The sequence below is a fragment of the Megascapheus bottae genome, chromosome 5, assembly GCF_031878675.1.
Source record: "Megascapheus bottae isolate mThoBot1 chromosome 5, mThoBot2.hap1, whole genome shotgun sequence".
NCBI classification, from domain to species: domain Eukaryota; kingdom Metazoa; phylum Chordata; class Mammalia; order Rodentia; family Geomyidae; genus Megascapheus; species Megascapheus bottae.
The window spans coordinates 42,484,646-42,500,228 of NC_143513.1; the positions used below are offsets into that span (position 1 = coordinate 42,484,646).

At 41.8% G+C, this 15,583-nt stretch overlaps 1 protein-coding gene across 2 annotated transcripts in view; it reads right to left on the minus strand.

The window, feature by feature from the left end:
• Nucleotides 1-15,583, minus strand: part of Lamb4 (laminin subunit beta 4) — a 93,599-nt gene that overhangs the window by 24,670 nt on the left and 53,346 nt on the right. For both annotated transcript variants that reach the window (XM_090333008.1, XM_090333007.1), the window contains 7 exons: nucleotides 12,493-12,670; nucleotides 11,619-11,762; nucleotides 9,586-9,817; nucleotides 8,984-9,141; nucleotides 7,071-7,295; nucleotides 5,578-5,798; nucleotides 792-888 (listed from right to left, as the gene is read on the minus strand). In XM_090333008.1, the coding sequence (XP_090189134.1) occupies nucleotides 792-888; nucleotides 5,578-5,798; nucleotides 7,071-7,295; nucleotides 8,984-9,141; nucleotides 9,586-9,817; nucleotides 11,619-11,762; nucleotides 12,493-12,670 (1,255 nt within the window). The remainder of the gene's footprint in view (nucleotides 1-791; nucleotides 889-5,577; nucleotides 5,799-7,070; nucleotides 7,296-8,983; nucleotides 9,142-9,585; nucleotides 9,818-11,618; nucleotides 11,763-12,492; nucleotides 12,671-15,583) is intronic.

Genomic DNA, 15,583 nt, shown 5'->3' on the forward strand with positions numbered 1-15,583 from the left:
ATCAGTTTGTTTCAGAAGTTGACTTTAAATGGAGACTCAAAAATCTCCCCTTCCCAGAACCCACCTGTCCAATAACACATGTGACTATTTCCATTTAAATAGATGAAAGGACGCAGATGTGCAATTCTGTTCCTCAGTTGAAGGGTCTGTACTTCAAGTGTTTACAAGTTTCCTGTGGCTAGTGGCTCCTGTAGGGGACAGTGCAAAGACCCAACATCTCCTTCGCTGATCAAAGTTCTATTAGACAGGCTGCTCTATGTCCTCCGATGGGGTCACACTCAAGAAATGACCGGCGCTGGGACAAGAGCTGCAGGAGGAATGAGTGGCTCCTTGCTGCCCATTAGCTCTGGTACCCAGCCAACATTTTATGAATGTTGGTGAGATAAATAAGCAAATGATTATTGAATAGCCCTAGAATTACAGATGGATTTGGGGGAAATATCACTCTGGCTTCCTCTGACCTATCTCCCAGCCTGTACGCCTCAGTCTACAGTGGTTGATCTCCTCAGCAGGCTTCTCACTCTCAGTCGTAACCCTGGAGATTTGTGTCATTGTAATAACTTTGAGGGATTTTAATACAAGTTATAAGTTTTAGCCTAGCCTCACATTTGAATATAGGCTACAAAAATATGATTTTTCAAAAGTAAGATTTAACTTTTGTGGGTTTCCTAAGTTCATATTGCTAAAAGCAACAACCAAACAAAGAAACTTGAAACGAGTGGGGTGGATTTGCATCATGCCCTGAGAGAACCAGCTGGCTGTAATCATGCTGTTAGAGTTCCAGTACTTACGAACGCATCGCCTGAATGGGTCACTGTAATAATTTTCCTTGCACTCACTGCAGCGTTTCCCACCATGGCCCAGTCTGCAGAGACACTGGCCTGTAAGCTGTGAGAACAGTTGTGGATGAGGAATTGACAAGTGTTATGGACTGAGCACATGATGCATTTTCAACGGAAATGCTTTCCCCTCCGGTGATTTAGAACATACAGCTGTTCAAGGGTGCAGGAAGGATATTTCCCATGGCCAGCAAGAAGCCCCGGACAATATCAAGGATCGAGAATTAATGTGTTTTGGCTTCTAAGCTCTAGGTCTTGAATAAACCGCCTGCTTCCAGCTGTTCAGGGACAGGTGGCCCCAAACTAGGAAGCATACACAGATGTAAATGAAAACAAAACACACACTGGGAAACAGGCCACATTCTTTCCCTCTACTGTTATGGGAGTTCCGCATAAGAGATAGAAGGAGAGAAGCCAAAGACGTGGCCCAACATTCATCAACTAATTTGGCACGAAATGTTTCCATTATGGAATGTATGATGTAGGTTCTACCAATGAGACTAATGTCTCACTCAACAAAATGAGTTTCGTTGGTGCTTTATATTAATCATTTAATGACAGCTACCTAACCATGTTTTAGGGAAAAGACTGAACTTTCCTATACCCTACCACCTTGCTTCTTGACTGACTTTTATAAAAACTGAAGAGGTTGGAACATAACAAGAGAATATGTAGAAATAAATGAAGTAAATTGTACTTGATCATATCTGCCTAAACATTTGTAAAAATACTTCCAATGAATAAATAACCAGATTTATATGGCATCTAGATCTACTAAGCTTCTATCCATCTTTAGAGATCAAGTATAGGGAATTGTGGGAGCTTGTTTTAGGCAGTGTTTTCTTATATGAATGCATAATCTGCCTTCTTGTAACCTGCTCCCATTACTCTGAGTCTTGTCTTATAGAATTACACAAGCAGGCAGCCTTCTTGTTCCCCAACCATGGAAGCCATCTCACCATCTCAATGGCTCACTTCCATCACGGATAGCATTTTTCCCTCCATCATTCTAGTTGTATTCCTTTGGATACATTTTTTTGGATATATGATGTTTACAATGTGATACTTAGCAGAAAGAAATTCTGCATGTTCTCAATCATGCATGGAAGTTGAAAATGGGATCTCAGAGACACAGAATGATAACAGTAGTTATCACAGGTTGGAAAGAGTAGAGGGGGAGGAGGATTGAGACTTGCTATTTTTAAGCTCCTTTGTAGCTTAATGGCTACAAAGTTAGATGGGAAAATTAAGTTCTAGTATTCTATAGCACAAGAGACATGTAATAGAGACATGTATGTATGTAAAAAGAGAAAACCTGAGCACCAGTGGCTCAAGCCTGTAATTCTAGCTACTCAGGAGGCTAAGATCTGAAGGTCAAAGTTCAAAATTTCAGACTGGGCAGGAAAGTCTATGAAACTTTTATTTTTAATTAACAAGAAAAAAGATGTAAGTGGAGCTTCACAGCTTCACAGTGGTTGAGATTCTGACTTAAGTGAAGCAGTTTAGGGACAGTACCCAGGCCCTGTGTTCAAGCTCTAATAGCAGCACACATGTATGTATATGTGTACTTGTGCTTGTGCGCACACACACACACACACACACACACACACACACCAACCTAGAAGAGAGGACTTGGGATGCTTTTAACACAAACCAGTGATAAACCTTTGAAGTATAAATATGATAATTGGCCTAATTTGATACATTGTAGATGTGTATCAAAATGTTACACTGTATTCTGTAAAAGAAATCCAATCAGCATGTACCACAAACTTTTAAAAAGTTGTCAACAGTTGTGGTGTTCAGCAGTGACAGAAATGCTCATGGAGTAGTCTGGCTGAGTGATAATTGTGCTGTTCCTGTGCACAGCATGACCCCGGCAGCTGCGGACTGAAGAGGCATTGCCTCTCTGGCAGCCCTGGCATTCTGCTGGCTCATTTGAGGCCTGCACATGACAAAAATTCTCAGATTATTTTTCTCATGAATTCATGCCAAATGATTACTCCTATCTCTGTATTTATGCAAGGCATTTATAAAATTTGATTGCACAACTTTTCTTTTACCCTGTTAACCTTTCATCTTGTTTCCAGCCTACACAATATCCTGGTAGAGTACCGGGCTGCATGTTCTGTCTTCATCATATTAGCTTACAGCTTTGCAGCATGTGCACATTTGAGAAGCTTGTTTGTCCAGCTCCGTCTAAACTGTGATGCAAACACTGCATGTTTGGATCACTCGGAGAATGCCCTAGGGACCACATCCTGGCTGATTCAGACACATTTATCAGTAGTTGTTTAAACAGCTGGGGATCTAATTGGCCACATGTCTTCTCTGTATTCTAATGAAAGTGTTTTCTGAGTGTAGAAAGCAACCTTTCTCAAGGGATCCTCATGGACCAAACAACCCAAAGTGCCTTCATCAAAGGGGCCTTTGAGTTGCGCCAATGTCATCTGGTCTCCTTTGGCCTCTATGTGTTGAGTGCTGCTATATATGTATCTCCAAAGGTCTTAGTGGTGCCATGAATGTTGTAAGTTTTTCATGGTTTGGGAAGCCAGACCATTTTATAGAGGTCTACCACTTTATCCCATGTTTGGTGAGTGCAAGTATGAGGATAAACACAATCATGGTGTGGTTCTCTAGGGTCCAGGTCTTGGTTTCTAATACTGCACTAAAGGAACCAACACTTACTGGAGGCAGGACTGATTTGCTTTGGGCATGTGAAGCTCTTTCAGTTGGCCAAAGCTGGAAAGATTTAAACAGCCAAAGAGCGTTGAACCCTAACTAATAGTACAGGATTCGTATTCATGAATCAACAGTGATATAAGTAAATGATGGACTAGATGAATACCCTAGGGTCACAGACAAATCTCAGAGCAGAAGTCCAATGACTCACAGAAAGATGTAACGCCTCATTCCTTCCTTTGAAAGAGTATAGTGAGGAAAGGAAAGTAACTTTACAATATAAAAACCTGACAAATCCTAGTACTACTGGGTAATCAAACTCCATGTGGAATTCATGTGACTATGACATATAAGAAAGAGGGCAACTCATATCCCTGTCTTCTCACAACCCATATGAGAAAAATATTAGATAAATTTGAATGAAAAGACAATTTATGAAATATTCCTCAAAACTATAAAGGTTATTGGAACCAAAGAAGAAATAATTAACTAACTGTAATGTGTTCTGGGTGAGGTCTTGGAACTGAAAGAGGACATTAGGTTAAAAAAAAATAAGGAAATTTAGATAAATTTTGGAGTTTAGATAATGTGATATATCAACACTGGTTCATTAATTGTGACAAATGTCTCATACTATTGTAAGATGCTAATAAGAGGGGAAATTGGGTGTGGGGTCTATTTTATCTGTACTACTCCACAATTCTATTTTTTTTTTAATTTGCTTTTTTTTTTTTTTTTTTTTTTTGTGGGTCATGGGGCTTTAACTCTGGGCCTGGATGTTGTCCCTGAGCTTTTCAGCTCAAGGCTACCACTCTACCCTGGAGCTAAGCCCCACTTCCTGTTTTCTAGAGGTTAATTGGAGATAAGAGTCTCAGGTCTTTTTGTGCCCAGGCTGGCTTTGAACCTTGATCCTCAGATCTCAACCTCCTGAGTAGCTAGGATTACAGGCATGAGTCACTGTACCCGATTGCTTTTTTTTCTTCTGTGGGTCATGTGGCTTAACTCTGGGCCTGGGTGTTGTCCCTGAACTCTTCAGCTCATGGCTACCGCCCTACCCTTGAGCCCCACTTCCCATGTTTTAGAGGTTAATTGGAGATAAGAATCTCACTGTCACTGTCGTTGTGATAAGGTCTCACAGGTTTTACCTAAGGCCAGCCTTAGTCTCAATCCTCCTATATATGCCTCCTGCAGAGCTGCGATTGCAAACATGAACCATACTTGGCTTTATTTGTTCAGTTGGATCCCCAGTAACTTTTTGCCCAAGCTACCTTCCAATTGTGATCCCAAATAGCTGCAACTGACTTGTTACAGTATTTTAAAAACTCTACTCCTTGTTTCACCAGCTAAAACTTACACATGAAGTTAAGGTGTATTCATTGAACTTTGAATAGTAAACATTGGCTCCCTAAGACTGCCTGTACTGGTTGGTGCCTGAACTCGGGCCTGGGTGCTGTCCCTTATCTTTCTTAATCAGGTCTGAACAATAACTCTACTTCTGGCTTTTGGATGGTTAATTGGAAATAAGAGTCTCATGGATTTTTCCTGACAAGGCTGGCTTTGAACCTTCTTCAGAGCTCAGGCTCCTGGATATCTAGGAAGACAGGCATGATCCACCAGCCTCTGGCTTTGGCCTACACTAATTATCCACCGTTAGTGTTGGTGTTAAGTAAAGATGACACTGGATTTATCCACGTGGCAAGCCACAGGGAATGGCAGTTCCATTTACAAAATGGAATAGTATATTTTGAAGGCCTCTGTTTGCTTTCTCTCTTATCAACCATCCATGTTTCAGCTTTGCTCTGTGATTATGAGTACAAAGCAGTGATGCTGAGTTCAAGCCCTAGAAATCAGTCCCCCATTCCTCCCCCCTCTAGGGGTTAGTTCTTTAGATTTGCTGTGAAATAAACACCAACTCTGTGGACCTGTGTCAGATCACTGATGTCTATGCACAATAATTACCAAGGGCACATAATGCAAGCATTCTTTACCCACAGGAAATCATGATTCATGGGCACTTTTCCCTCTGAATGCACTAGTAAGTTGTACAGTGTCTTGCCTGGTCACAGCAGCTACTCTGAGAGCCCTGGGGGTCACAGTCACATGGCTGGCATCCCCTGCCAGGAATTAGATTCCAGTATCCATCAGCACAACTGTCACAAACCAGGCCTGTGACGTGGGGCAGGCAAGGGCAGGCACCAGTTACAGGGTCACAGAGGCAAACTCCTGCTCCAGGGGGACACTCAGGGGGATTCACTCCAGATGGATGACAGGAGCATTCTGGGATAATAAAGGCATTATTAGAATAAATTCAACAATTGGAAGGTAGCAAACCACACAAACATCCTGTTAAGCCTGCATATAAGATTGCCCCAGATAGCTCAAAGGAACCCCTTTAACAGTAAAGGAATTATTAGGGAATCTAAACAGGTTGACCACTTTTAATTGCTTTTGATTGTCCAGATTGTCATCATCCTATTATGTTCAAGAAGCTAGCAGTGAGGAAGACTGTGAGTCTCATTCATCCCTGTGCGCTTTGCCAAATCTTACCAATTTAAATGTGTAATAAAAAGTGGTTTACTAAGCCAGGCACCAGTGGCTTACACCAGTCATACTAGTTACTCAAGAGGCTGAGATCTGAGGATTTTGATTTGAAGCCAGCCAGAGCAGAAAAGTTCCTGTGACTCTTAGCTCTAATAAACTACTCAAAAGAAAGCTGGAAGTGAAGCCATGGCTCAAGTTATAGAAACCTTGAACACAAAGAGGTTCAGTGAAAGCCCAGGTCCTGAGTTCAAATCCCAGGACTGGAAAAAAAATGGCTTGCCAAATTGAGTAAATGAAAATAGTTAAAATGTCCCCTAAAAATGAGAACTTTCTTCTTCTGTATTATTCATAAAAGCCTCATATTATACATGAAAGTCATTTGATGACCTTGTCATGATACAGATTTGGGGGCTTACTCCCAGAGATTTCTGATTCACTGGATTGGAAGAGCAATCCAGGAATCTGTATACTAATCCTTCACCCCATCCCTGCTCCACGTTCCCTATGGATCATACCTTAAGAAACTGCTTTGAGGCCGGGAGTTTGGCCTAGTGGTTAAAGTGCTTGCCTAGCATGCATGAAGACCCGGGTTCGATTCCTCGGTACCACATACATAGAAAAAAGCCGGAAGTGGTGCTGAGGCTCAAGTGGTAGAGCTCTAGCCTTGAGAAAGTCCAAGGACAGTGCTCAGGCTCTGAGCTCAAGCCCAGGACTGGCAAAAAAAAAAAAAAAAGAAAAGAAAAGAAACTGCTTTGACTCTACCAGCACAGGTGTTAAAGGCAACTGTAGTCAAGAAAGGCAAACTCTCACCACCAGAACCTTAACTGCATATAGAGAACACCTAGGTGGCACTACCCCATTTCTGCTGAGTTGAGCACCACAGTCCTTCACCCAGCAGCTTTTGCCCCAGGGACTGGCCTAAATGAAATGTGATGGGAAACGGACAGCTTCTCATTTATGAGCTGCCCCTCCAATGTGCCATTCCCCGCTGGGAACTTGCAGACTTACTTTTGCAGGTCTGATTGAGAGCTGATCCAAAATAACCTGGTTGGCAGAGCTGGCAGTGTGGGCCCCAAGTGTTGTGCAGACATCGAAGGCACTCCCCTGTCACCCGGTTGCAGGACTCAGGATCAGTCACATTTATGTTGTTGTTGCAGGCACATGGCTGGCAAGGTTCTCCAGAAACTCTTGGGTTACCATAGAAACCAGGGGCACATTCTCCACACTGAATCCCTGAAAGGGGGAGGAAATCAGAAGGGGATCAGGGGATGGTGTTAGGAGAGGTGGAGAAGATGAAGTGGTAAACAGAATTACTAGGCTTCTCTGAGGATCATGAAAAGTTACACACTGGAGTGAATAAGAAGAAACGTACTCCAGATTAAACAGAGCATGTTTTCTATTATTATTTATTCAGGTAATTAAAAAGTTACTTAGAATCTGACAGTCTTTGATGAAGAATGGATTCTAGTCTTTCTTCAAGAATTAAGCAGTTGTGGGAACAGAATTTCTGTGTCATTTTGCTTTTGCTTTTTTTTTTTTTTGCAATTAATTTTTTTTTGTGGGTCATGTGGCTTTTACTTTGGGCCTGGGCATTGTCCCTGAGCTCTTCAGCTCAAGGCTACCATACTACCCCTTGAGCCATGTCGACACTTTCCATTTTCTAGTGATTAACTGGAGATAAGAGTCTCGTGGACTTTAGTTCCCTGGGCTGGCTTTGAACTACAATCCTCAGATCTCATCTTCCTGAGTAGCTAGGATTACAGGTGTGAGCCACCGCACCTGGCTTTTAAAATTCTTTTTTAAATTTGATTTTATTGTCAGGGCGATAAGGGTGATGTACAAAAAGGTTATGGTTACATACGTAAGGTAATTTCTCATCGAACATTGTTATCACTCCCACATTTTTCTCCCACTTTTCCTCTCTCCCAGTCTCCTGATCGGAAAAATAAACTAAGCCACAGGAAACTGACTGCCTCAAGGAAGTCCGAGGCTCCATTTCTATGTCTTTCTGTATAGCTAGAACTACTCTTGTACCTTAAAATCCAAAGCTTGTCTCTGCTCCAGTCCTCCCTCCCCCGCCCCCAATCTCCTCCTGGGGTCTCCCAATTCTATCAGATTCTAGAAGTGACTGATTAAAATGATGTAGTCTCAAAGGGAAAATGCCACCTCGTTAATATTCTGAACTATGTATTTAGAAGGAGGCTGAGCAGAGGGGTGTTGGATGTCTCAGCTCTTGGTGGTGATTCTACAGAGCACTGAAGTTGTGAAGCCATCTTTCCTCCAACATTTCACAATCTTAACCTCATAAGAGTAGCAAGTGCTTACATTTTCAAACTTGGGGCTACTCTTCATGTGTTGGTTCATGTACTTGGAAATGTTCTTAGCTCAAGTTTCAGTCTTTAAAAACTGACCCACTGAGAAACAAATACTTGGAGAAGTATGAACTAAAGCCACATATAAGCTCAAGCATAGAAAATTGATGAAAATCAGCCATGTAATTTGGTTATTATGCTGGTAATCATTGAAGAAAATAATATCAAATAGTCATTATTAAATAATATAAAAAAGGATTTGACCAATTGCAATTTTTATTTTAGTTACTTACAGAATACGTAATATATATGACATATATGTGCTACTTGATCATATATGCAACTTATTTAATATGATATTTTGAATGAATTTGATTTATTACTTTTCTGAAACACTATGTAGAAACAACTATAATTTGGCGGAATGAAGCTTTAATTGTCATTGATTTTTTTAAATCATTTAACTTCTTTGGTCAGTTAAGTAGAAATTTACTTAATTGTACTTTCTTACTATGCTTATTTGTCCAAAACAGACAAAGTAGGCCCATGTGATCACTTTCCAGTGGTTGTGTGGGACAAAAGAAAGAAAACATGACTTATACCTCATACCTGAATAACCTTGGAGACAGTTGCACATAATATCTGAGCTCCAAGAACTCTGAGAACAGGATTGGGCAAAGTACTGATTGCTTGAGGGACCATCTGGACATAGGCAAGGACGACAGGATTGTCCTGAAGAAGGATTTCCATAGTAACCATCAATGCACCTGTCAAGGCAATTTCCTTTTACCAAACATTCCAAGGACAAGCTCGTGTCTTAGCCAATGTGGATTTCCTATGCCTTAGGATAATGCAACTCTCAAAGCCAACACTTCAGATTCTAATTTGCTCTGTACAATGATTTTTTTTCCTGTTATTGAAATTGTCAAGTCAAAGGACGAAAGTCATTAAACTCAATATAATGACCCCTTGTGGTTTCAGTGTTACATCTGAATATCACAAGGGCAAGTGTCAGGCATGCTCACTGTTGACTTAATCAGATATTTTCTGGCTCACAGGATGCCTCTGAAGGACAGAGAAGCAACGACCTCCCTTCCTCCACTCCCACAGCAGCCACTCTGCTGCTGGAGTCTTCACTCAAGGCTCTCCTCCATTGTGAAATCAGAACAAGATGTCAAAATGTAAAGGTAATGTGTGTGTGCATTCCACACCTCTCACAATGTTTTCCTGTTGTGAAGCCTCCACAATTGAAGCATGACCCTGTGTCTGGATCACAGAGTTCAGCAAACCCATGGCATGAGCAAGGATGGCAGCTGGGAAATCCAAAGTAACCCTCCAGACACCGATCACAATGGTGGCCGGTCACCTCTCCATGGCAGACACACTGGCCAGTCACTTGGTCACATACTGAACTCTTGGAACCTTCAGGGTGGCAGTGACATGCTGGGTAAAGCAAAAAGAATTATGTTAAGGACACAGGGAAGTGGTGTGGTAGTGAAAGTTATTAGGCACACATCCTCTCAAGTAATGAGATCTAGGTAAATGTTAATTAGCCAATGCATCACTGACTCATTCAATAATGAGCAGGTTGTGAGCAACTGGATCTTATGAGCATTGGTTTTCTTGTTTGGCAAAATCCAACAAGCAGTATGTTCTCACTGACTCAAACTTCTGTGTACATTGGGAGTTTAAGTGTAACTTTGAGGTAACTCTTGTCACGAGGGGCATGTTTTTCTTCTTCCCAGATGAAGACGAGGCTACACATTTTTCTGATAAATTTCTGAGTCTTTGAGCCAATCTTTGTCCAAAAGCTTAAGCCTATTTGCTTGGTACGGTGCTACACAGAATAAATATTTGCTCCTCCTTTGCATATCCTAAAGACTTAAAAAAATAAAGGAGGGCTGGGAATGTGGTTTAGTGGTACAGTGCTTGCCTACCATGTGTGAAGCCCTGTGTTCATTTCCTCAGTACCACATAACCAGAAAAGGCTGGAAGTGGTGCTGTGGCTTAAGTGGTAGAGTACTATCCTTGAGCAAAAGAATCTCAGGGACAGTGCTCAAGCCTTGAGTTCAAGCCCCAGGGCTGGCAAAGTGAAAAAAAAAGAAAAAAGAAAAAAAAAGAGATAGTTCTGGCTTTCCTAGCCATAGACTTACAGAGTCAATCATAAAGCTGGGTTTGCATAGCTGGCATTAGGTTCCCCACTGTTTACTGAGTAAGTAACCATGCTCAAGCACTCGCCAGGAAGTGGACCAATAACCATCTGTCCTACTCAAGACTGGAACACCAACAACGATCTGTCCTACTCAAGACTGGAACAGTGTGCTCTCCTTCCTAATAGGAGAATTAACATGCCAGTGGTTTCATGGCACCTAAGGTAGCTTTCTGAGGGGAGTAAGATTTTCACTGGTGGTTTACAGTGGGTACAGAGAACTATACATCTGGAATGTGACAACCATAAGGGGTGAATTACCAACTACAGCTGAAGTTCCCTCTAATACCTTATTAATGGGTCACTTATAAACAAGGCTATTTGTGAACTCAGTGTGAGAAAGGGAAAGACCCTTAGCAGAGTTGCCATTGTGTGTGGTGACAGTGCTGTCCCTTTATTGATTTCCCAGAATAAAATCATTCTTCCCTGCGTGGTGGCTCACACTTGTAATCCTAGCTACTCAGGAAATGAAATCTGAGGATCAAGGTTCAATGCCAACTTAGGCATTAAAGACTTTGAGACTCTTATCTCCGATTAACCACTAGAAAACGGGAAGTGGCACTGTGACTCAAGGGGTAGGGTGGTAGCCTTAAGCTGAAGAACTCAGGGATAGTGCCCAGGCCGAGTTCAAGTCCCACAACCAACAACCACAACCAAAAAGATTGTTCTAGCTTTCCTAGCCATGGTCTTACAGAGTCAATCATAAAGCTGGGTTTGCATAGCTGGCATTAGGTTCCCCACTTTCGCCTGAATCCCTTTCCATTCTATTCACACTGCAGAAGTAGGGACCATCTTCTGTTCATTCATTCCTATGGTTTCTAATAGAGCTCTGCACGCAGTGTCCCCCGTGGGTGAGTGAAGGAATGGTAGAAAATCTTCAGCACATTTCAACTATGTTTTGATGGAATCTGAAGCATGTAATGGAGTTCCCAATTTTCTCTTCTTTAAACTTCTCCACATCCCTTTCCCTACTTTCCAAATGCCAAGGTTGCAAACAACCACTTTTTCCCTCTTGTTTGTTTGTTTGCTACGTACGGAGACAGCCACGATGCCCCAAACTGTAGCTTCCAGGTGAGCACCTGTCACAGCAGCGCCCGGCTACGAGAGGTTTACACTGGCACTGGCCTTCAAGGCGGCTACAGTTGGGCCCAACTGCACCCTGGGGGTGACACTTGCAGGCTGCAGTGAAGAAAGGGAAGGAGATGAAGGAGAGAAGTTTAGTTTACTCATCTTTCATTTAATATTTTTTCAATCCTCAACTACTTCAACTGGGTATTCTTGCGATGACAGAAGGCAATAATGCCTGTGTAGCATTGCGATTAGTTTCCTACAATACCAGTGCTCCGTTTGGGAATGGTTTTGTCTCTTGGAGATATTCGAGAAAGTTTGGAGACATTTTTGAGTGACATAACATGAGGAGGGTGATACTGGTATTAGCTGCATAGAGATGCAGTTAAGTATCCTACCATGCAGAAGGCAGCTCATCTCCCCACTACAACAAAGAATTATCCACCTCAGAATTTCAGCAGTGATGGTGCAGAGAAACCCTATGCTATCACTAAGGGGTGCAGGCAAGTTACATAACATTTTGAATCCTAACACAACTGTTCATTAAATGAAACAAGTGGGTTAGAGTTTCTTCCAGCCCTAGGATTACAAAATGAGTTTCAGGACCATTGCTTCAGGGAGCAAGTGTTCTTCAGTGCTGCAATAAAGTTTGTCTTTTATATACTTACCACACTGTAAATTACCACTCCAGCACACCGCTTGACTGCCCTGGATGCCTAGTCGTTGGGTGAAGTACTTTGTTGTTTGGAGTGGGTGCTAAAGCAAATCAATTCGTTCATGTTTCAAAAAGCATCTGTACAGATTGCACTGTTTCTGTAGAGACATTCAACAAGACACTCACCCACTGCCCCACCGTGCATCTGGGCAGACATGCTGATCATGATCCTTTCACATGCCTCAGAGAGCACGCCAGGTCCCACTTCCCAGGCCATCTCGGCGCAGCTGAGCATCTGGTACTCCTCCATGTCCTGACTGCCGCAGAAATCCTCTAGTGAACTGATGTGGGGAGCCAGGCCAAGCTTTTGAGATAATGAGAAAAGAAGAGCCATGTTCAAGCAAAAACAAAAACTTCTGAGAAAAGGGATCCAAAAAAGGCTCAAACCAATTTGACTTAAATTGCTTACGGCTGAAGATTTAATGTTCGCAGCTAATTAAGAAACTTGCAAGTATTTACATTGTGGATTCATGGTGAAAACAATAAAATAGCTTCTTTATTTTTTAGCTTATTTCTTTCATAATATTTTTTCTTTCATTATACTTTTAGAATATAATTTTATTGTCATTAAGGTGTTGTACAGAGGGGTTACCATTTCATAAGTCAGGTGTAATGGGGGTATATTTGTTTATGGAAAATGTCACCTCTTTCTTTGCTTTTCCCCTATTTTCCCTCTTGCCCTGCCCACAAGTTGCATAGTTCATTTTCCACATAGTGTCTACCCACTATCATGCTTGCTTTCATCTTTTAAGAAAGCTTTTTGTTGTCAGCCTTCTTTCCCCCTTAGCTTTGAAAGACTTCTAACTAGGTTACTTGTGATAGTTTGAGAAAGTGTGGCAGAATACAACTCTAATTCCACCAGATTCTTCTCTAAATTAAAAAAAATATATGTATATATAAATAGTAATGGTCTACATCAAAGTGTACTGGCATCTTAGAGATTCACAGTATAGATTAAAATGTTAGAGTCTCTGAAGTCTTGCAAGAACTCCCACAGTGTTCCCATAGTGAATCACTTGATCCTATATCCAAATAATGCTTATATTGCCTAAAAATACACATTTTTACAGAGGCCATCCAGCTGTTATGGGGACAATGCATCACTGCACACTTATTTGCAAACAGGAACCATTTCTAGTTTAGTACCTCTGTGAAGAAAGTCATCAATAAGTTAACTAACCTTTACTTAAGTTTAAACTGAAATAGGATTATGAACTAATACTAGTTAAATATATATGAATGCTCTTGATAATATAGTGGAGAGTGTTGATAAGGCCCACAGACAACATTAGCTGGTTATATTGAGCACTTGGTGTAAAAACCAGTGTTAAAAATAGGTTGGCAGGGGGGTGGGGGAGGGTAATGGGGACCAAGACATGTGGAAGGGTATCAATGTATGTGAATTAATGCACCTTCTATCTGGCAAATATCATGTAACCCTTCTATTAATTACAATAAAAATATATGAAAAAAATAGGTTGGCATTCCTTGGGAGACTGACCTAGTGGCCCAGATAAACCTTCCCTGCTCTTCTTTGTAGTGAAACAATTTCCCAGATCTCTATCTGTCCCCACCCAGTCTTCCCCTAACAGTTCTTTGGCATCCTTGCAGATGGAATCTCAATTCTGGGTAAGTGAGTCAGTGTTCTGGTTCCTCCAGCACATAAATCCTCATTGCCCTGCACTCTGGGCTTCTTACTCCTCAGACATCACAGAAGCTCCAGAAAAAGAAGGAAGCTGAGCTTCCCTGGATGAGGTAACCTAGTGCCATTTACTCTTGAAAAAAAAAAAAAAAGACAACTGTGGCTTCTGCTTCTTCACTTCAATTCTTCCTCTCTGTGAAACATATTCACTTCTCTCCCACTGGCAAAAAGAGCTCCTTGATCTCACAGGTTCCTCTGACCTCATGCCTGTTTCTTACTAATAGCTCCTTGAGACCCAGATTTCTTGAAAAGCTGTTTCTACTAGCTATAGGTAACTGACCTTTGAATTTTGTGTCTCTCATTCACACTCCAGTGGACAACTTCAAATCTACCCTGCCCTACTGGTCTACTGGTTGTCCTACAGGTTGTAGCAAAAACCCTACACTCCTGAGCTTCTTTTCCCATCTGTATTTATTTATTTTTTTAGGTCTGGGGCTTGAACTCAGGGCTTGAGCACTGTCCTTGGGCTTTCTCAAGGCTGGAGCTCTATCACTTGAGCCACAGCGCCACTTCTGGCTTTTTCTATATGGTACCAAGGAACTGAACCCGAGCCTGTGTGAATGCTAGGTAAGCACTCTACCACTAGGCCAAACTCCAGGCCCCCTATCAGTGCTTAATGATTCTCAATGGAGGAAACAAGATGGGCTTTGTTGGCATGTGCTTGGTCATCCTCACCCATCACCATCTCACACTTCTCACATTAATCACATCTTGCTCAGTTCCCCCTCTTAAATGTATCTGGAATGTTCTTCATGACCCTGTCACATTCTCGATCACTAGGGCAATACCCAATAGATGTTCTAGCTTCCCTTCCTACCATTCGTCGGTTTAATACATGGCAGTCATAACGATTCTTTTGCATGTGGTTAACTTTTTCAATCCTTTCCTTAAAACTTTTCAGCGCCTTCCCACTGCTGCTGGATAAAATCTAACATTCATTTGTCTTTATTCGGTATTCCCATTCCCATCCTCCCAGACAGGGGTTCTTGATATGGGAGGCACCTTCCCTCAGGGAACATTTGGAGATTTGTTGGAATGGTTTTGGTAAGCACAGTGATTGGGTGTGGTGTGTTACTGGCATTTAGTGAGTGGACATCAGAAAGACTAGACTTTCACATAAAATGGAAAATGATCTCATGTTCCTATGAAGGAGAAAACTCAGTCTATAATTGTCTGAGCTGAGGCACCAAATTTATGCTTCTTTCTCCCTCCTTTCCTCCCCACTTCCTTTCCTTTCTTCCAGCTGTGCTGGAGAATAAACTCAGGGCCTCAAGAAGTGTTCTACCACTTAAGCAATAACTCCCACTCCGTTGTATTATTTGGTTTTTCCGATAGGATCCCCCTGCTTTGCCTGAGTGAGCCTCACCTCATAATCTTAGCCCCTCTATCTCCTGAGTAGTTGGGATTAAAGGCATGCACCACCATCCCTAGACCCAGGCCTACAGCTTTTAAACATGGTGAGATGTCTACAACACACTTGCTTTTATCACTGTCTCACAGTGATTCTGCATATTT